At 35.6% G+C, this 22,896-nt stretch overlaps 1 protein-coding gene across 2 annotated transcripts in view; it reads left to right on the top strand.

Moving 5' to 3' along the window:
* CUNH8orf34 (chromosome unknown C8orf34 homolog) overlaps positions 1 to 20,509 on the top strand; it is a 92,853-nt gene extending 72,344 nt beyond the window's left edge. Inside the window, exons 12-14 of one of the 2 annotated variants that reach the window (XM_014056606.2) lie at positions 3,391 to 3,884; positions 9,293 to 9,386; positions 19,419 to 20,509. In XM_014056606.2, coding sequence (XP_013912081.2) covers positions 3,391 to 3,884; positions 9,293 to 9,386; positions 19,419 to 19,426 — 596 coding nt within the window. In that variant the 3' untranslated portion in view covers positions 19,427 to 20,509. Of the gene's footprint in view, positions 1 to 3,390; positions 3,885 to 9,292; positions 9,387 to 18,734; positions 19,395 to 19,418 lie in introns of those variants that run through there. The other variant, XM_014056605.2, reaches the window with a different exon arrangement.
* Positions 20,510 to 22,896: the final 2,387 nt, after the last annotated feature.

The raw sequence follows: 22,896 nt of genomic DNA, 5'->3' as shown, positions 1-22,896 counted from the left end.
TGAAACTAACTGAAACATAAATACTGCATTTTTCCAACATACCATCTCTCCTTCATGGCAGATAAGTCATGAACCAAGCCATTTGCAAAAACACAGGTTAATTTAATTGAAAGAGGATTCATTGCAAATTTGGTTTAACTTATAACATCCATATTATTATCTCTTAAACCAAAATTTTAAGTTATTTTATCAATTTCAAGTTATGTATATTTAAAAGTGGTTTACACATATATTTTAAAACTTAATTCAAGAGAAATTATTAAAACTGTTAACATAAAAATAATTCATTTGAAAATAACTTGAAGTCTTCATATTATATCATTTCAAGATTAAAGGCATACTATAATATAAATTCCAAATTCTAATTGAATAAAGGACATTATAATGGTGTCTTCCTATATAACAGAATATAATGGGATCATATATTTCATAATAATAGAATCATTCAAGAATGATTCAGACTAACTGTTTTGGACTTCACAAGAGCACAGAATCCTTCTGTTCAACAAAGCAGTTCTATTTTTCATACTTTAATATGGAAGAAAAAAGGCACAACTGCTTTAAGAATCACTTTACCCATGAGATGCTAAACACTTCTAAATCATTTTGAAATCATTATTGCCCTAATGTATAGTAATTTTGTTAACAAGACCTTATTATTTATATAACCAAACATTGACTTGATCAGAGACCCTTTGGGATCTTATTAAGTTCATTAATAATAATGTTCAACTGTAATTTCAAAAATCTTGTTTTAATATAATAGGCTTTAACCAGAGACAACCACTGGTTAAGATACTAGGCTAGAAAGCAGGAGATCGTGAATTCTAGTTCCACATGACCCATGAAAGTCATCTGGTGATGGCCAGGTCACTGTTTCTCAGTCCAGCTAAACTTACAGGGTTGTTGTGAGGAAAATATGCAGAAGGTCTGTTGGATATGTTTTTTGCCGTGAGTTATTTGTAAAAATAATAGAGGTGGGATATAAATAAGTAAATAAAATAAAATAACAGACAGTGCAGTATTGCTTATTGCAAAAACCATACTTAAGGTTGCCTCTAATTTGCTACTATTTTCTATAGTTATGGAATAGGAAAAAATTTGAAAGTCATTGACTCCAATTTCTCCCTAGAAAATGACATATTTACCCACCCACTCTGCAAAACAGGCCTTTGATCTTTCCAGTGCTACCTCTAAAATCAGAATTCCCTCTGGAATGATGTATGGTCACATTGGAAGAGAGAATTGTGAAAAATTACATTGCCAAACTGTTTGAGAACAAGACATTAAATGGATAAATGGAAGACAGGTTGATTCAAGCTGGGCTATTGTCACTTCTGTATGTTGAACCAAGGTATCCATATGTAGACAGTTTTATGGAAAGTTATTTCTCCTGGTCATGATAATTGTTTGTGTGAAAATATAAAGAAAGGCTATTTGGTCAACAAGAGGAAATTGGAGTCTGTCTAGCTGGCAATAACTTTCATTTTATTTACATTAAGTGTGAAATTAAATCTGAGGATTCAGTATTCCTAGAATTACTTTGGATGCCATAAAGATAAAAAGAAGTAATATAAAATGAAACATTAACTAAAGTATGAAGGAGAGGATTGTAGCTGAAATATCAAATAGCATATCAATGATATGGCAACAACTGCTTCATAAATCTGCTTGTGATTAAATGAGACAAAGGAGTATAAATGGATTTGACATAGCAAGTAAAGAAAGTCTGAACATTGACCAGGTAATAATATCCAACCAGTGATACTAGAAACCAGCTGTTGTTCCAAAGATCTTTCATCTGCAGCTTGTGGTTTGGTAGATGTATTCAAGGCTGGCAAGTCCTGAATAATCAACTACCTGGGGCAAATATCTGAAAATATACAGTAAATGAGAATGAAAGTCCCATTTAATAAGGTTATTCCAGTTTGAGAGCAGAATAAGAGTTAATTTCTATGCAAATAATTTATATTCTATTCTTTGTGTGCATGTTTATTCCAGAAGTTTCCTTAGGAATCTAAAGATGCAAACTGATTATCATGATACAGCAATTCATATTGTTTGAGGTAGTCTCTATGACATTGTGATCTTATTACTTGCAAGATTATCAGATAGCCATTAACATCTGAAAAATCTGCTTATTAACAATTTTCTATTTCACTAATAATTTTGGGTAGAAGTATGAACCACTGAAAGTTTTTGTTAAGAACCAGACTGGGCAAAATGTACAGGAGGGAATGGAATCATACAGAGAAATAAATGCAGAGCTTTTGGTGCTGCAACTCATTTTGATTATTAAAAAGAATTGCAATAATATGTTTATATATGGCTATCTATGTGCGCATGATGATGACAGATGTATTAGCTCTTGCCATATTTCAAAATATGTTTAACCCTCCTATTATTTAATATGCAACTTCTGTGGAAACAAGAGAAATGTTATTTACTGGGTACAAGCTAAAAATAAGCAAAAATAACAAGGATATTGATAGTGCAGTCATTTGTCTTGTTTTGAAATTAATATCTATAAATGTAATCTTTTGGGAATTCAAAAAAAAGTGATGAAGAAGTTGATGAATTCTTTTGGGAGTACAATAAAAAGTTGATGAAATTGAAAGTTCATATGAACTCTGGATTATTTTAATCTAATCTAGACATAGATCCAAAATTTGAGGAGGGGGAAATAATTATGTTAACTGTTCATAAATACTTTTTCCACCTTTGAACAGTTTATGAGTTTGTCATGAGGGCTATTTTCACTTCTGGAAAGGAAGTCTGAAAAAAATGCTATGAATAATAATAGATGTATTTTGGGAAAATAATGAAGGGTCAGGCATTCTAAAAATTGCTGATTTTGTATATGCATGAAGTTAATGGACTCACTTTGAATATGGAATATATGTATTTCTGGCACCTCTTCAAAGAGCACAATAATTTATTGGAATGGGCTGATTGATTAGAGAGAACAAGAAATCAAAAGCCACTTCTTTCACATTGGATATATCAAAGACCTCCAAATATTAATGCTTAGGAGAGTGCAGTAAACATGCAAGATCCAACAGTACTAACAATGTCTCATACTCTAATGTATTGAAAACAAAGCAGATACTTTTTCCCTTTGACTTTCTATGGATTTCCAAAACACCAAATCTTTCCTTTCATTTTAGTGGGAATCTCATCATAGAATCTGCCAGAAGAAGTCCAATGTGACTAATTTCATAAGACTGATGCTTCAAAAGGCATTCAGGTCTTCCCAGTTGAAAATAATCTAGTAATAGAGCCTAATAACAGTTTGCTTGGGTTAGAATGAAGCTAATTATATCATATTAATTATACATTTTTCCTTATTTTTCTTCTTCCATTATAATGCATATTTTTTGCAATATGCAGACATTGCAAAGGACCTAGCACTGTGGGAAGAAGGAAGATTATCAAGAAATACCACTGGACCATCAACTCATATAATTCCACTAGATCACCAAGGAAATTTTAAAATTACCCTTAGCCAGGATTCAGCACCAGTTCAGAGTGGGAAAGATATTCAGCTCCAGCTTCAAAGAAACAAATCACCACCATTATCCAGCAACAATAGCCTGCTAGTCTCCAGTGTTACAAACAGTAGACCTCAGTCTTCCAATACACAGACCAACAGATCTTCTGGGCTGCCAGCTCCACTAAACAGATCTACAACCCCAAATACTTTGTTACAAAGACCTGTTTCCCCTAACAACCAAGGAAACAAAGAAGGAACCATTAGTATGCACAGAAGCCAGTCTTTAATATCAAAGAATCAACTTGGAAGGACCATTACCAGTCCTGCAGGGCATCTTGAAACAACTGGAGTTGCTCTAGGAAATATCACTCAAAGAAGCAGTATGTCTGAAGTAAGTGTTTTTGAAAAGAATTACAATACTATAACACAGCTTCACTTTATTTCTGTATTAGTCTAATAATTATTCCCTAATGCACTTATCAAGCTTTAAGATTAATTAAAAGCAAAAAATATCAAATTGGAAGGAATTCATTATTTATACTTATTATTTAATGCTACCTGCTGGTAACACTTTTAGTTTCTCCTAAAATCCTTATGTGCGGATGTATCTACACAAACACACATGCATATTTGCTATTTATGCCTGCGTATTCATGTATACATTTATGGACTTGCTTGATTTTCCTTTTCAGTGTTTGGCTTGAAAATCAAAAAATATTGGCTAAATGCTTTGTATTTTAAAAAATTTGGTCATCTAAAGAAATTTGTATGCCTGCTCCTTTCTTTCCCATCATAAACTCTTGTGGCACAGTGAGAAGGTTTTTGGCAGTCCAAGGGCCACCAATAACCAAGAACAACTTCTTAGTTCCTCCTATGCATCTGTTGCCTTTATGCTAAACTAGGGACTATAGTTGCATCATGCAACAGGTTAGATTTCATGGAAGAAAAGTATCCCAAGCAGCCTTTAATTCTTTCATGCTTTAATTAGTAATTTAGTCTCCAATTCTGTATTTTACCACATATGCTAAGCTGTAATATAAAAAGTATATAGCACAATACAGTTCAGAACAGTTTTTATCATTTGGTTCCCTTGTTTTCCAGATTAGAGGCCTCTAGTGCACAGTTTTCCATGCCTCATTTCTAATAGATGATATGCTTTAAAATTCTTCTTTTCTTTATGGAAGAAACCACATTATAAACATTTTTAAGGCAGGGATACATGAAGAATTTGGCAAAGACTTGCATGTCAGCTCTGAAGTTCTTTTTGTAAAAAGTCCAAGGTTTTAGTTTTGCTATCCTGTCTAAAAGAATTATAAGTTGCCTGATGATCTGAGTACTTGTACACATACCCTCAGCTCTGTTGGCATGGAAAATGCTATAGCAAACTTGCAGGTGTGTTACATTACTAGCTTAGTTCAAATTCAAACCAAGCAGTATAACATAGATAAATGTTTTTTGTTATTGCTACATTTTGTGTAAACTAATGCTTTGAATTCTTTTCTACATACACTTATACACTTATGCATTTAGTTTTTAGTCTTCAAATACTTCTGTAATTGTGAGACAGATACATCTATAGATAATATCACTTTTTCCTTTATTCTTTTATGAAGTATAGATTCTTCATCGCTTCAGACCATTATTCTTTGGAGTCTATGATAAGTTCTTAGTCCTCAATAGTCCTCAACTTACAACCATTCATTTAGCAACTATTGAAGTTACTATGGCACTGGAAAATGACTTATGACATGGTAACTTCAAATAGTTGCTTGTGACTGGTACAGACACAATCATTGCACTATCCCCATGTTCACATGATCAAAATTTGAGTGCTTGGCAACTCTCATTACTTAGAACAGTTGCAATGTCCCAGCATCAAATGACCGCCTTTTTCCACCTTCCCAGACAGCTTCCAATGAGCGAAGTCAACAGGGTGAATTAAGATTTGCTTGATGACCATGTGATTTACTTAAAATCAAGGTCACCTTGGAGGGATGCAACCCACCATCCATCCTGGCATCTTCCCTCATATTTGCAAACTGATGAAGATCTGCATGAATCAAGACCCTGCCAAGCAGCCCAAATTTGACATGATTGTTCCTATTCTTGAAAAGATGCAGGTGAAGTGAGGGGCCCATCCCACTGGCCGGTCCAAAGTGCCTTCAGGATGAGCCAAGGGCTGGAGAGAGGGCTTCCTGCACACGTTATGGAGGGGAGGTGCCTGCCAAGAGCAGGCTCCACTGGAAGGGGGCTGGAAGGGTTCGGCCTTGCACTCTCCCTGCTTCACACCCTGTATCTCTGGCCACCTCTCATGCCAAGGCTACCCTGCACTCCCACCTGGCTGTGCTACAGTTTTTATCTTTTCTGCACAGGTCAGGTCCCCTTTGTCTTTTCTACAAAGCTCCCTGTGGCCCAAATAAACTGCTGTTATGGGGGGAGGATTAAAATCTACAGTGATTCACTTAAAAACTCTCAAATAAGTTCATGAAATCACGTGTGAGTCTCTTAACAACCCCCTTGCTTAATAATGGAAACTGGCCACAATTGTGATTGTAAGTTGAGGATTTATGCAGTATATATTGCATTGACAAGAAAAGAAAACATCTGGATAACATGCTTTCATTTTCTAGTCTGCTGTTTTACTACTAATATTAAAAGGAATTCTATTTTTTGTTTGAACATTGGTTTATTTATTTTAATATCCATCTTTCTTCCTCAAGGAAGAAAATTAAAGCAAACTTAATACAATAATAATACAATAGCAGAGTTGGAAGGGACCTTGGAGGTCTTCTAGTCCAACCCCCTATACCATTCCAGACAAATGGCTATCCAACATCATCTTACAGACTTCCAGTGTTGGGGCATTCACAACTTCTGGAGGCAAGCTGTTCCACTGATTAATTGTTCTAACTGTCAGGAAATTTCTCTTCTTGATTAGTTTCCACCCATTGCTTCTTGTTCTACCCTCAGGTGCCTTGGAAAATAGTTTGACTCCCTCTTCTTTGTGACAACCCCTAAGATATTGGAACACTGCTATCATGTCTCCCCTAGTCCTTCTTTTCATTAAACTAGACATACTCAGTTCCTGCAGCCATTCTTCATATGTTTTAGTCTCGAGTCCCATAATCATCTTTGTTGCTCTTCTCTGCACTCTTTCTAGAGTCTCCACATCTTTTCTACAACGTGGCGACCAAAACTGGACACAGTATTCCAAGTGTGGCCTTACCAAGGCATTATAAAGCGGTATTAACACTTCACGTGATCTTGATTCTATCCCTCTGTTTATGCAGCCTAGAACTGTGTTGGCTTTTTTGGCAGCTGCTGCACACTGCTGGCTCATATTTAACTGATTGTCCACTAGGACTCCAAGATCCCTTTCACAGTTACTACTGTTGAGCAAGGTACCACCTATACTGTACCTGTGCATTTCATTTTTCTTGCCTAAATGTAGAACCTTACTCTTTTCACCATTGAATTTCATTTTATTAGATAGTGCCCAATGGTCAACTTGTAGAAAAAAAACCCATCATGATTATGTCTCAGGACATTGCAAATACCTTTCAGTCAGGAGGTTGCATAAAATTGTACACTGGCTTGGAAGTTACTCTCTAACCATTCTGAGCATAACTGCCTTTTTCAGTGAGTTTGATCACATTATTTGTTTGTTGTCACCTTTGCTGTCAAAAGATTGTGGAGACCTGTCTTCTTCAGCACCACAGCTCAAATAGAGCTAGTTTTTTCATAGTCCATGTTTAAGTATGGCTCAATTCATAAATTCAAAAGAATCAATAGAAATCTAAAAATATGATTGATTTGATTTTTTTAAGATGAAAAATTGAGTGTATTAGTGAAGGACAGATGGATAATGAGAGTTTCTCAGTGAAAGACATTTCTCAGTAATGTCAAGAATGGTTTATGAGGAAAAATAAACAGGGAGAAAAGGAAAGAAGTGTAAGAAACATGAAAAGAAAATGGCAGCAAAATGATAACTGCAAGGAATTATGTACAGAATATACCAATGTATATTTATGCTGATAATAAGTATGAAATAGTATGTTTGATGGAATGATCAAATTAAAAAGACTAGGGGTGAGAACACACATGTAAAAATGCTGTGAAAATAAAAATGTTAAGCATACAATATGTGTAGAAATAAAGCTCAATGAACTTAATTTGTTTTAATATTATTTTCCTGAAATTGCTGCATATTCTCTGAAATGTTTTGGCTTTTTTAAGCAGAGTCAAGTCTTTGCCTTCTTAGTCACCCAAAAAATGCTTTCTAAATCTAAGATACTCATTTTTTATTGTCATGGACAAAAGTATGTTTAATAAAAAGAACATTTTGCTTGTTTTTCTTTCACAAACAAAAATCTGTTCAATAAAAAAGAACTCACTGCACAGTTACAGCACTCCAAACAATATAGAACTAGTGGCTAGGAGGTCATCTTCTTATGAATTCTGAATTGCACTTGCAGCAGGGCCCCACAGTGTGAAATCATGTCCTTCCTCAGCAGTTTTAAAATGTGAGCTATTGGCCTGAAAGAAATCTGGATTCTATTATAACTTACAGCTGTTCAGTGTATATCAACATTCATTTGTTTGCTACTTTTCTACACAGAGTTGACCTGTCAATGTGTCAGCTTTGTTAGGGATGTCATAAAGATTAAAGAAAGAGTAGAAGGTTAACCATATGAGTTTTACTTGATTAATTAAATTTGCATAAATTTGCATACCCTTACATTGCTTCCAGTATGTAGAATGCATGCCCTTGGGAGTATGTTTGGCTCCATTCGATGTTTAGGAAATTTGTAGTGATCCCTCTTTTTCCAAGCTTTTAATTGTTAGGTGATCTTGATATTGTATAGTATTTTTAAATTTCTGTATTCTGTTTTTGGTTTGAAATTTTATTAGCTGCCCTCAGGTTTCTGCCTGAATTGATATAGATATAACTTAAAGAAATAATAATATGTTTAAACCCCCCAAGTCCTAGATATTCAGAAGTTTGTTCAAGAATTTCCGTGAGGTCTCTTGCTCTTTACAGAATCACAGCTCTCTACTTTCTCTGAGGTGATGATAGAAGATCTTGCTTTTGAACTCCTATTTTGTTCTGAAGTGGGGTCTTTCAAGACCGGAGGTTTGGATCAGCACTCAGTTTCCACACAAGTACATATTTAGTGTGATTTTGAGCAGATTCATTCAGCAAGAAAAAGCAGCAGAGTCTTCCTTTTACCCATTCACTCAGTTAAAAATTGCTGTCACTTTTGGTTTATATTGGGGTAAACATATTAAGTTAGGGGCACCCCAGGACCAGGAAGGAGAGGCAGAATTACTGATTTTACTGTCATGCTTTATAATTTGTTCCTTGTTGCATCCTGTTTTGAGAGTTTATATAACCAGAAAGAATTATTAATTAAAAAATAAAGTAATAAATACTTTTTAGAAAAGGGATTTTAAAAAAATAGCATAATTACTTGCATTGGTTATACTGCCCATGGTCTTTCTGTAGCATTTCAATTTGATTTCCATTGCTGTGTTTCATATATAATCTTGTAGATTAGGTAGTCAGTTCAACATCTGTTTTGTGAGACTAGAAATAGTTCTTAGACAAGTTTACTGATTAATATATGTTTTAAACATACACAGAATTTCCCTTGCCATTTCCTGAAACATTCTTGAAATAGAGGAAGAAAATTACCTGATTAATAATGAGTACTTGTAATTGTTTTTAATTAAAGAGTCAATTTGATTAATTGCAGACCTAATTTTTGCCTTGACTGAATTGATTATTTTTTGTGGCAGGATGACTTCCTACAACAACTTCAGCTTGTTCACCAGCCATGGATTTTGCCAGCTGATACTGAAAGTGAAGAAGCAGAAGCAAATCGAGATAAATGTGAGTGATTAGTGCCAGATTCATGGCTGGAGATAGAGACCTCATTTTAATGAAATAATTTTAGTTGTGTACCTTTGCTGGCTTCTATCTTGTAATAGAATTTTTGTATTTGTTATTTATTTATGGAAATAAATGTCTAGTTTTCTGGTCAGCCTGTAAGGTTGAGAATAATCCAAAAATAATCTAAACGGCATCATTTGTTCTCTGTGCCACAAACTCAGACTCTTTTTAATGAAAGTGTCACATATTCACAGAACAGGGATTAAAAACTACATTGTGACAAAAGCTTTTGATGAACACATTTGATAAAACATGCTAGATGATTCAAACAATATTTGAGAAAATATGAGTCCAGTTTAGAATTAGCAGATTAGCGCTAACTGACAAATATTTCACTACCTCCTGTAACAAAACAGTAATACCTTTTTGTTTGTCTGAACAGTTTTTTGTTAGTGCAGTGATTTAATTCATAAACTTGGTTGTATGGTTCTGCTGCTGATAAACACATTATAGAGAACATATTACATAGCATAGAGAACATACCAGATACATTTATGTAATACAGTGTATACAAGCAGCATGTGCTAGTTATCTCACTGTAGAGAGGCTCAATAAAGTGTACATGATGTTATAGTACACCTAAACAAGGTAGGTGGAAATAGGAATTATTCTGACAATAGCATTTGTTGAAAAATTACAATAGCTTGTGATATGAAGAGGAGAAAACTGTGATTTTCTAAGCTATTTTAGATGTTATGGCTAGGAAAGAACATGCTACTTAACAGGTACTCATTAGCACCTTGTCAATAGAATTGGAACCATCTAAACATGACAGGTTGAATAAAAAACTCTGTCAGTTCTGTGGGAAAAAAATAATGCTGCATAGAATTTAACATAATAGTCAGGCTGTAGCAGAAACTGGAAAAACTAAACAAGACTTGGGCCTGGACTGAATCTGACCAGTTTCAGATTCCTCCAGAGAATAGCAGAGCTGTGGGCAAAATGGGAAAGTGCCTTTTCCCCCTTTTTTATTTTTAATTCTAGAATGGCCAATTCCTTCCTTACTGTGCAGTATAATTGCATGAACTTGTGGATGATTTTGGAAATACATATGGAATGGAAAAATATTTTAATCACATTTGGAAATTATACAGATATCATATAAATAAACCATTTAAATGATTTAATGTATCCTGTCTATTTGAAGCATTACAGTATAAACAGCTGATTGCATCCCCCTTTTGGGGTAAGCAGATAAAGCTAAAAATTAGTAAGAATGTCCACAAGGTATGGTTAAAAAGTCAAGATGATGGCCATGTCCGTGAGATCAAAGCTACAATTATTTTCTAGGCATGTCACATTTTCATTAGCTTAGTGTGGCATCAGAAGCTAGATCTTAGTTTATTATTTCCTCTGGGTACTACTCAAAGCAAATGTATCCTTGTTGATTTTAACAACTTTCAAAATAGGAAGGACATAAAAAATAAGCTGCATTTGTCAGCATTTTTCACATTCACTGGGAACAGTAGACAATCTGTCTTGGTTAGTAATAACCATTATGGCCATTAGTTTGATTTTATATTTTTTTGTTCTTGTGTATTATTGGTCTTATTTAATTATTCAAGTATAATTTAATTATCCTTGTTTCTATAATGAGATACTGTGATTTTATTTTATTTTATTTTTATAAGTGTTGAAGGAGTTGATATAAATAAGCATAATTACAGAATATGCTTGGCAGAAATAGCAGTAGCACTTAAACTTAGATACCACTTATATACTGCTTTACAACCCTCTCTAAGCAGTTTACAGAGTCAGCATATTGCCACCAACAATCTGTGGCCTCATTTTACTGATCTCAGACGTATGGAAGACTAAGTCAACCTTGAGCTGCTCAGAATCAAACTTCTGGAATGACCAATGAGTTAGCCTGCTGTACTGCATTCTAAACTACTGTGACAACACAGCTCAGAAAAGCCATTACTCCTTCCTTCCTCAATATATACAATCTACTACCATAGAATTCCTTTAGGTTTAAGAGAACATACAAAATAGATTTTTATATTTTATATTTTCAGTTACAAGTTTATGCCGATATATGCATTTAGTATTTAACTAAAAAAATTATTGCTTTATCAGAAATGGTTGAATAGATTTAGGCAATAAAAATAAGTATATACAGTAAGAAAAGTAGAGTTTTACAGTACATATTTGCAGTTTAGAAATGCCTAATTTTGTTCCAGTTGCTATTTTACACCAACCTGTTGAATTATAAATATTAAATCTGTTTCTTGCTTTCATGAACAAAAAAAAATCTGCTTATTCTAGCTTTAACAAAAGGCAGATAGTGGTAAAACCTCTTTAACTGAAATATCAGCTACCTTCTTACAAAGCTTTTTAGGCTACAATAGTTTTGAATCTTGATTTTAGCCCATATATCAATTTTCATAGTAGACTTTTTATTTATTTAATTGGAGGTCATTCAAAATAGGTGGTTCATTGAAAGAGAACAAACATTGTTTGATCTGAGCAATATTGTACTGTGTGTGACATCTGAGCATAGCAAATTGGGTAAAAGAATAAGCCTTTTAAAAATAATTATATGGCTAATAGCAGCCATCTGCTTTTGGAATGCAGTTGCTGTGGCCAAACTTACAAGTGAAGGGCAAGTCATGGAAAATGCAGGCTGCCAACATCCAGGTGCTGAAATGTTTGCAATGCAGAGAGCCAGGGAAACTCCTGGCAAAGTTTCTAATGCAAATTCCCTGTAAACACTGCAAGTGAAGGTCTTATCCATATAGAAAAAAATTCTAGAAAAGTTAATAAATGAGACAAATCTTCATGGGCATTATATATGTGATTTAGTGTTGAGAGGAATTAAATTTCATAATTTATGACTGAGAACAGAAGAGCAGTAGAATTAATCTTCTCAATAACAGGTGTTTTTTTTTACTCAGCTTTTAATCAATTAAATTCAGCCAATACTGCATTCTTCAATTTCAGGATATTACAACAACGTATAAAGCTATTTTGGACATGGAAAGGATTATAGAAAATAAAACAGTTTTTTTTTCAATAAAAAGGAAGCTATAGTAGCCTCAAAACTATAGATTCTATTTAAATTATTTGTTTGCCCACATTAAATGCTTTATTTTATTAGAAAACTTTAATTGATTAACATATTTAATTGTTTTGAATTGGGAAATTAAGTCTTTCATTTAAAATTCTGTGAAAAAGTTATCAATGGAATAATTTCTGAATTAAGGATGATGAAAGCAATGTTGCTTCCGAAGCTCTACCCGTTTTGGCTGTATGTGCAATGTTGCAACGCCTGAAGAAAAGAAGTGATGCCAGCATTCCAATGTTGCAGCACTAATTTTATCACACAGACTCTCCTTACCATCCCCATAGAGGATGCTGAAGAATTTTCCATTTCTGAATAGATACTGAATGGCACTGAAAGTTATAGATTCCGCCTTTCCCTTAAAGTGAATGTCCTCCCACTAAGATATCACATTGATTTGTTTATGCTGTTAATTACACTGTAAATCAGCAGAATTGAGCTGATAGCAGTAGGTATGAATTTAAGAAATGAATAATAAATGGAAGCAGAATCAAAAGAACACAATATACAGAGTGTTTTATTATGACTGAAACCAACCACAAATTTCCCAACTCATGTGGAAGCTACCCAGTTTGATTTAGGACTGATTTCTAAATCAGTATTCAACTAGAGTAAGGTGACCAGATTTTCAGATTGGAAAAGAGGGACGCCCTTGACCGGGGGGGGGGGGGGGGGGGCTTGATTAAAAAAAATTTTTTTTGTCAAAAGGTCACCCCAGGACACTGAAACCAGCATAAATACGAATCTGTTGCCAAACAAAATTTTGATCACGTGACCATGAGGATGCTGCAACGGTCGCTAAGTGTGAAAAATGGTCGCAACGGTCGCTAAGTGTGAAAAATGGTCATCAGTCACTTTTTTCAATGCCATTGTATCTTCCTGATTATTAAAAGTGCAAATTCACTCAGTGTCAATCATGACTCCTGAGTCCATTTCAAAGTATTGTGCATAGAAATTTTAAAAATGGCTTGTTTCAATTTATTTTGGATAGAATCTTTTTTTAAATAGTTTAAGACAATTTAAAAAAAGAATCAACACAGAATACCACTATTTTAAAAAATCATATGCACAATAAATAAAATATTATTTTAAAATACATTAAAAAAATAAAAGAAAAAACCCGGCTCACTTACCAGCAGGCAGGCAGAGTCAGCAGATCTTCGTAGCGATGGATGGAAGCACACAGGGAGCCTATATATACGCAACTGCAGTAACAATGACAATGATGAAGGATTGGATTGAGTTAAAGAATAAAAGAATTCTGATCTTAGAAGGCCATGACCTGCAGGCAGGCTGGCATAATTTCTTATGGAATGACAAACATAAAACGCACAAATACTTTCAAAATCATTTAATTAGAACTTTACTGCAACAATGGCTCAAAATCAAAAAAATCCACTATGTGAAAACCCCAAATTGGCTATCACCAACAGAAAGAACGACACACCCAAATTTTACAGATTGGAACAAAATTCTAAGATACAGAGATCTAATTGACAGACAGGGAAATTTAAAAACAATTGAAGAATTGGCAGATCAGAATATGAAAGGTGATTGGCTAACCTACCTCCAAATTAAAACTAAATACAATAAAGACACTAAAATATATGGTATTGAAACAGAACCACACGAATTGGATAAAATTATTCAAAGTCTGGACAGAAAGATGATAGGGAAAATATACAAATTCCTCTTGAAGTATCAAATGGAAGAGGAAATTGTAAAAGAACCAATGATAAAATGGGCACAGAACTTTGGCTATAACATTGAACTAGACAAATGGGAAAAATTTTGGGGAATAAATTTAAGAATGACACTATCAATCCCATACAAGGAAAACCAGTACAAAATGCTTTATTATAGATGGCATCTGGCACCGTCAAGGTTGGCCAAAATTTCAACAAATACCTCGCTAAATTTCTGGAAATGTGATTCAATACATCATGGCACATATTATCATTTATGGTGGACTTGTGAAGAGGCAAAAAAATTCTGGAAAAGGATCAAAAATTGGTTGGAAGAAATAACAAAGGTTAAGTTAGATTGGAAACCTGAACTCTTTCTATTAGGAATTATACCGATGAAATACAAAAAAGAAATACAATATCTAATACTACATTTACTTACAGCAGCAAGGATCGCTTTCGCCCAGAAGTGGAAAAATAAACTAAACCTAAATGAAGAAGAAATAATAAGAAAAATTATGGACTGTGCCGAAATGGATATATTAACAAAAGAAATACAGGGAAAAGAAGAATCAGAATTTTATTGGATATGGGATAATTGGTATATAGTTGGATGGAACAAAGGAATCACAGACAGTGGTCACATTGGTTTTGCCCCATTTTATGACCTTCCTTGCTATAGTTGTTAAGTGAATCACTGCTGTAAAGTGAATTTGGCTTCCCTATTGAATTTGTATGTTAGAAGGTTGCAAAAGGTGAGCATATGACCCTGGGACATTGCAACCATCATAAATATGAGCCAGTTGCCAAGTGTCCAAAGGCTGCCCCCTCCCTCTCCTGCCGCGGCGATCCCAATTCACTCAGCCAGGGCGGGCAATTTCTGCACGAACGGACTCCTCGCGGCCGCAGGAGGAGAGGGAGGAGGAGGGGGCAGCCGCCCGCAGAGAACTTCCATGCGGTTCAGGGGCTTCTGCCGGGCGGCGGGAGCCCCTGAACCGCGTGGAAGTTCTCTGCGGGCGGCTGCCCCCTCCTCCTCCATCTCCTCCTGCCGCGGCGATCCCAATTCACTCAGCCGGGGCGGGCAATTTCTGCACGAATGGATTCCTCGCGGCCGCAGGCGATCCCAATTCACTCAGCGATCCCAATTCACTCAGCGATCCCAATTCACTCAGCGATCCCAATTCACTCAGCCGGGGCGGGCAATTTCTGCACGAACGGACTCCTCGCGGCCGCAGGAGGAGAGGGAGGAGGAGGTGGCAGCCGCCCGCAGAGAACTTCCACGCGGTTCAGGGGCTTCTGCCGGGCGGCGGGAGCCCCTGAACCGCGTGGAAGTTCTCTGCGGGCGGCTGCCCCCTCCTCCTCCCTCTCCTCCTGCCGCGGCGATCCCAATTCACTCAGCCGGGGCGGGCAATTTCTGCACGAATGGAGTCCTCGCGGCCGCAGGCGATCCCAATTCACTCAGCGATCCCAATTCACTCAGCGATCCCAATTCACTCAGCCGGGGCGGGCAATTTCTGCACGAACGGACTCCTCGCGGCCGCAGGAGGAGAGGGAGGAGGAGAGGGAGGAGGAGGGGGCAGCCGCCCGCAGAGAACTTCCACGCGGTTCAGGGGCTTCTGCCGGGCGGCTGGAGCCCCTGAACCGCGTGGAAGTTCTTTGCGGGCGGCTGCCCCCTCCTCCTCCCTCTCCTGCCGCGGCGATCCCAAATTAATTCACTCTGATTAGATTAGATTACTCACCAGTGAGTAAACACAGCTGCAACCCCAAAAGACGAAAGGAAATGGAGACTCGCGCAGGCGTGCTCAGCTAAACGGAGTCCAGCCAATCAGTGAGCTGGTTGGGATGGAAAATTTTCAGCACGTGGCGTGCTGAAAATTTCCCATCCCAGCCAGCTCACTGATTGGCTGGAGTCCAGGCCAATCCAATCAGTGAGCGGCAGGCTGGGCTGGCTTAAATTTGTAGGTAGGTAGGATAGAGAACAGAACGATGAGCCAGCCCAGCAAGCTAGCAGCTGATAGGCGGGAGCTGCGAGCGCCAAAAAAAGCATGCTTTTTAAAAAAGCGTGCGGGACGCGGGAAAATGCATTAAAAAGCGGGGGTGTCCCGCCAAAAGCGGGACGTCTGGTCACCTTAAACTAGAGGGACAACATATGTATATGTAAATGTATATGTGTTTTTGTCTTTTGGAATGCACATTTTTAAATATTTTGTCTAATTTTGTTTTGTTCTTGTAAAATTTCTTTCTTTTTCTTTTTTGGAAGCTTGTATTTTAACTTTCTGAATAAAACAAAATAATTATTGTGACAAAAATTACATTGGTTTATTTATGTTGTTAATTATACTGTAAATCAGCAGAATCCATCTAACTTCTGTAGATATAAATTTAATAAATGAATAAATATGCTAGAACAAAGGAAGTAGAATCAAAATCACAAAATATGCAAAATAGTGTTGTATTAGGACCAAGGCCAACCACAAAGTATTTAATTCATCTAAAGCAGTGGTGGGTTCCGGATCCCGGTGCAACGGGGCCCGGTGTCTCCCACATGCATGTGCGCAGCACGCACACATGCGTCCTTGCCTCCGCAATGCTCCAGCTGCTCGGAAGAGCGTCGCGCAGGTGCTGTATGTCCGTACCGCCTGCAACCTACCACTGATCTGAGGGGTAATCCGATTCAGGACTAAATCAAAATCAGAAACTATATTTTTCTAGCGCAATGAAAATTCTCGAATGACTAGTTGCATTTCCCAATTGAATTGGGTAAAATGTACAGATATCATCATCATCCTTTTTAGGGACATAAAGCTTCCAGGTATCAAGCAATGAGCTTCTTTTCTAAAAAGCCTGGATTTGTGATTCAGATACACATTGATTCCTAATGCTGTAATTTCTTCTAGGCAATCCTGGAAGGCAAACCACGAACAATCATATGCATCTAATGGCAGGCTATCAAAATCTGAATTGTCATTTTCCTTTCTTTTTTCTGTTTGACTGAAATTCTAAAATTAAATTGTCATTATGATGCCCTGAAAATTGTTTTAAGTTTCAATTAACAGGATTGAACTGGATAAATGGGACTTCTTCCTATGACTTCCTATCAGAGGTAGTATTCAGCCGGTTCTTACCAGTTCTTGAGAACCGGTAGTGGAAATTTTGAGTAGTTCGGGGAACCGGTAAATACCACCTCTGACTGGCCCCGCCCCATCTATTCTCTGCCTTCCGAGTCCCAGCTGATTGAGGGAAAATGGGGGATTTTGCAGTAACCTTCCCATGGAGTGGGGTGGGAATGGAGATTTTACAGTATCCTTCCCCTCCCACGCCCACAGAACCAGTAGTAAAAATAATTGAATCCCATCATTGCTTCCTATGCCTAAATGAGTGGGATGGCATCAGATGGTAACACTGACGTCAGTGCAAGAAGAAGGAGGGGCAAATGAAGATGTAACATTATCAGAAAAGCATCAAGCAGTTGCTTTTAAGATATTTTCACTGATTGATTGACTAAGTGCCATCAAGCCATTTTCAACTATCAACAAGGGTCCACGTCCTTTATTTTGATTTATCTTTGAAAAATGTGAACAATCCTAGCTCAGTTTTAACTTAAATGTAAACTTTTAATGGGGCAGGTCACAATGCAGTCTTCTCAACATAACAAATTTCTTACCAGAACTATTTCTGATAAGATTATTTTTACTAGCATGATAACACTGACCATAATCCAAGTCTCCAGTGCTGGTAATTATAAAGTATCAGTTATGAGATACTGTTTCTCCATTATGCTTCAATTCTGTGTTTGGTTAGATGGTCTAGACATTGGTATTTGAACATAGACCTTTTTAACATATATATTGTGTTTTCTAATCTAGATGAAAAGTTAATATATATTGCCACTCCATGTATGTTGTGCTATACGCTAAATACATAAATAATAAATCTTCATTCTGAAACGATAAGCATTTTAAGCCATTTTACTGAATGTATAGTGAAACTCGTAATGCAAGGAAGATTTTCCATTTTAAAGTTCTGTTAGAAGGATTCCTAATTCATCTTGATTTCAACACCGATATCCTTCATAAGAAATGCCAAGATAAACCATACTAGAAGTATAACTGTTTAATTTGTCATTTGGTTTAAAAGAGCTTACTTACATTCAAATAAACATTCCCAATGCATTGTAAGCTTTCAAGGAGATATTTCCATTTCCTATACTCTGTGAAATTTTTACTTCATTTGTGACCTTCCTTTTCAAACTCAGCAAAGCTGGAATGTGTAAAGAAAGATAAGTCTTAAAACCCAATTTATTCTATCATTTATTTTTTATTTCTTTCCTTAGACATAATAAAAATGATACAGTGAGAAATGAATGCAAAGCCATAAACTTTCACTAGAGCTGGCTCATTCATTCTCTTTTGCTTTAGTTTTTTCCCCTAAAGATTTAATGAACTGCATTAGGCAAACACTGATGTTAAGCTGGCAATCATCAAGTGAATGTCACATCCTGAGCTTTTTCTTTTTCCTTCCTTTCATTATCTCCCAAAGGTGCTGTGACCATTCATGTGAACATATATGTATCTTGAACTTGGATCTCTATATTTTAAAGCCTCATTGATGCTCCATTATTCAACATTCATAAGATTCTTGCTGCATCACATACCAAAGATTACTGCTTTGATCATTTGAACCAGTCCCATTCTGTCAGCAAGCTATCTCACAGGATGGTTGTTGTGGGGAAAATAGGTGGAAGAAGCATTATGTATAACACATTGGGTTATTAAAAATAGAGGTGCAGTAAAAATTAAGTAAATAAATAAAATTTGCAAGCAGAAGAAGATGGGAAAAGGCACAGTTACTGATACCTTCTAAATGTTTTTCTGTAACATCACATTGACTTCATACTGATGTGTGCAATGTTATTTACACTTCATGCAACACCTTGAGTTATTAAAAATAGAGATGCAGTAAAAATCAAGGAAATAAATAAAATTGCAAAGCAGAAAATGGGAAAAGGCACAGTTACTGATATCTTCTAAATGTTTTTCTGTAACATATTAACTTCATACTGATGTGTGTAATGTTAAATTTCATACTCTTGTTGTTTTCATTGTCCACATAATTATGCATATATTATGAAACTAAATTAAATACTCACATGAAGAATATGTATTCTAATTATTTTATAGTCCTTTAATATTTAATAGTGATTCATCCTTTTTTATTTTTCAGGTTTGTGAATGAAATTGTGGATGCAATGAAGAACAATTTATCCCAAGTATATAACATGCAGATAACTAGCTATTTTCATTTATTGTGCATAATAGGTTAGTTTTATACATGCAATGTGTAATGGAATTATTTTAAAGTGTGGATGCTACAATGTACCAAACTCCACATACTATCACAGTAATAGCGGCCATAAATAAAGATGAGTCATTTTTTAAATGCATAGATCTAATAAAATTCATTTTGTTTAATTTATATCTCTCTTGTTTTAAATTGACATTTGGTATATTCAGCTTTGCCTGGTGAAAAGCTCACCTCCTTAAAGATTTTATGCATTTCAGATTTTTTATTCCTCATATTTTTATAATCTTGTCTTGTTTTTATTCAATGAAATGTTATTTCATTTGGCCACATTTTGTGTGTGTGTGTGTGTGTGTGTGTAGATAGGTAGGTAGCCCAGCCAATAGAATTACTGTTGTTGGAAGGAATGAAAAATGAGTTATCTATGCTACTAAGAACTTCTATAGATAGAGCTCAGGGTAAATAGCTGTTCAGTGTAATACATTTAGAAATGAATGAACAATTAATGTGTGGAGGGTGTTTATATGGATGTGTGTATTTATTCAAGCATAATTTACTGAAATTAGCAGTTTCACATTGTTACACGAAAGTTTTTACTTAGTAAATTATGTGGAATAATTTATGCATGCATAAATAAAATATTTTAATTTCAAATATGATATTATTTACTCAAATCGTCACTGCTTTAAGTATTTGATAACATAGGTATGTGTTTTATATGTTTGAAACAAACATTTGAAGCAGATTGCTTCAGGCTGACCATGAAATTTGTCCCAGGAATTATGAATGTTGACGTCTTCAGTATTCATTTACTTATTTCGACTACGAGTGGAGATGTGCTGCATTTAATTCATTGGCTTTTAGTAGGTATGCATAAGATTGTGCTGTTGTTCAGTTAGACATGAATTTGCCTTCTTTTCTTTTTGAGTTTCTGAATCACAGACTTACTACTGTTATAATAGTTATAAGTATCAAAATAATAATAAATAAAACCAAATTTCCTATCACAAATATTAAGACTGTGGCCTTTATTTTTTGTTATTCCAATGTTATCAATGATGAAGAAGCATGTGAAAAAATATTATTTATTAAAAATATTTAAGTATGACTTCTATAATTGTGTATTTTAAAATATTTTATAATAGCACAGTATAAACTCACTATACAACACAGTCCGAAATAACTTTGATGTACTAATAGCAGACAGCTGAAATATTAAATGTTGGAAGTTAAAATATAGCAACTGATGACTCAATGGACCAATAGATCATTTAATGACAGGCAGCATTTCCTGTCTTACTACAAAAAATTAAGAAGATATTAATTTATTTTATAAACATAATTTTAATAAACTGTGTTACTCCATATGCATACAGTATAAATATTAATTTACTCTTTGAAGAGCCCCCCTCCCAGACACTACTTGGATGTATCCTTTTGGGGGAGAGGGGGCTATTTTAATGATAAAGATTCATAATCTTATAAAAGTGCAGTAGTGCAAAGCTGTTCTTCAGTAGTTTTTTCCTAGATTGCAGATTAAGTACCAAGGTATCTCAATGGATGCAGAATGCATCCAAAATCCAGGACACATGACTCCCATGGGATTGAAATTTGTCAAACTTGTGGGCAGTTCAGTGCTGCCGTGCCACTTCCCAGAGGTTCATAGACTGGTCCTGTCCTAGCCTTTGGAGGCCAGGTAGATCAGTTCCATTATTGGTTGCTGGAGGGTAGTCAGCCTTGGACAAACTTGTGATTGATAATTGTTTTGTTTGTTCATGATCCAAAGGTCTTCCAAATAATTTTCAGATCTAGCTAACATTGTACAGATCTGGTGTCCACTCTATTCTGAACAACAATAAGTAATATTTTTCAGCAATTTCCAATAAGCTTCCCTTCTAAAGATGTATATTTTGCATAGGATAGATACAAAAGTTATTTTCATATTCTTCTTGTTCCCGATAGTCATCACAAATGTATCAAACTCTGGGAAAATTGCTCTTACGTGGAGTGCTTAATTCACTTTTCAATTCAGTTTATTTCTCTTACTAAAGGAAGTAAAGTATAATAAGCAAAGGGGGTAGCTTGACCCAGCACAAATGAGAAAACACTACATTTGATGTGGAGCAGGAAAACATAAGTGGAAGGTATGTGCATAGTGGCTGGGGCAAGACAAGGATGACATCATCCGCTATTGCCCTTCACAAGTAGTTGGTGAGCCAGGCTCACAACTTGATTAGCCCACAAATACTTTATGACTTAGTGTGATGTGCGACCCTAGGAACTGTGAACTCTTCCAACTTTCCTCGAGATTTTTTTTATGAAAAGGACAAATCAGTGGAAGAAACAAGCGCAAAGCTGTCTGGATTTCCTTTAATAAAATATGGTGAATTGAACACTTGATGGCACATCAAAGTCTTGGCTTGCAATTTGCTTCGTCTGAAAAGACCTTCATGCTACTATTTGCCTGGTAGTATTTCAAGGATATAAAAATCAAGCAAATTCTGCAGGCACAACAATTTATTAGTTAGTAAGCATGGCAGAATATTGTTCTTTAGTGTTGTAGAGATTCCTTATTGGGGCCTCAGCAAGTCACAATTTCTTTTACCTTTCACTGGAAAAGTATTTTTATTTAACAGAAACCCTCATTTTTACACCTCCTGCTATGTACCAAACTGTTGCCTAATCTGTTCAAATAAAAATCAGAATGAATGAAGTAGATAAAGAGATTTAAGGTTTATAGGGATCAGAAGAAAAGCCTAAATCTGAGCAACCTACTATATACACATCAAGAGTCTTAAGCATATTAAGAACTAAAGGTACATTTATTTGCTTCTTGGGTGGCTAAAGTTTGTCTTTTTTCCTTTGGTGCCAGAAGGAATGGCAGAACCAAATGGCAGATTTGAGCAGAAACATCTTTACTGTTGAAAATAATAATTGAAAACAATTAGGAGTTCTCAACCTAAAATTTGTTTTTGATCATATTTAAATTCAGAAAAGGAGATGATTGCACTTGGGTTATATAGATATATGTCTATCTGTCTACCTAGTTAGCTAGCTAAATAAATAAATTATGTGGGTGCCTTTCTTGTGAGACCACCCCTGCAAAATGAAAAGGCATTAACACATGCTATGTCACAACCAGACATTTCTTCTTAATTCTTTGCAGTTGATGATTTTGTTTATGGTAATTAAAATGATACCAACATTATACTTAGTCACTTCAGCAAACAGATTATAAAGTCTGGCTCCTTGGGTTTAAGGACTGGAAATAGAACAAGTAAAGTCAGGCAGTGTTAATTATTTCAAATTATTTCTGTGCAATCCTGCAAACCTTCAATACTGATCTGACTTTTCTCAAAACAGGAGTAAAGTCAAATGATACCATTTGATTACCATTCCT

This window comes from Thamnophis sirtalis, unplaced genomic scaffold (genome assembly GCF_051295495.1).
Source record: "Thamnophis sirtalis isolate CommonGarterSnake01/CBP01778 unplaced genomic scaffold, rThaSir2_p1.2 scaffold_2, whole genome shotgun sequence".
Taxonomy (NCBI): Eukaryota; Metazoa; Chordata; class Lepidosauria; order Squamata; family Natricidae; genus Thamnophis; species Thamnophis sirtalis.
This window is presented reverse-complemented; position numbering and strand designations above follow the sequence as displayed.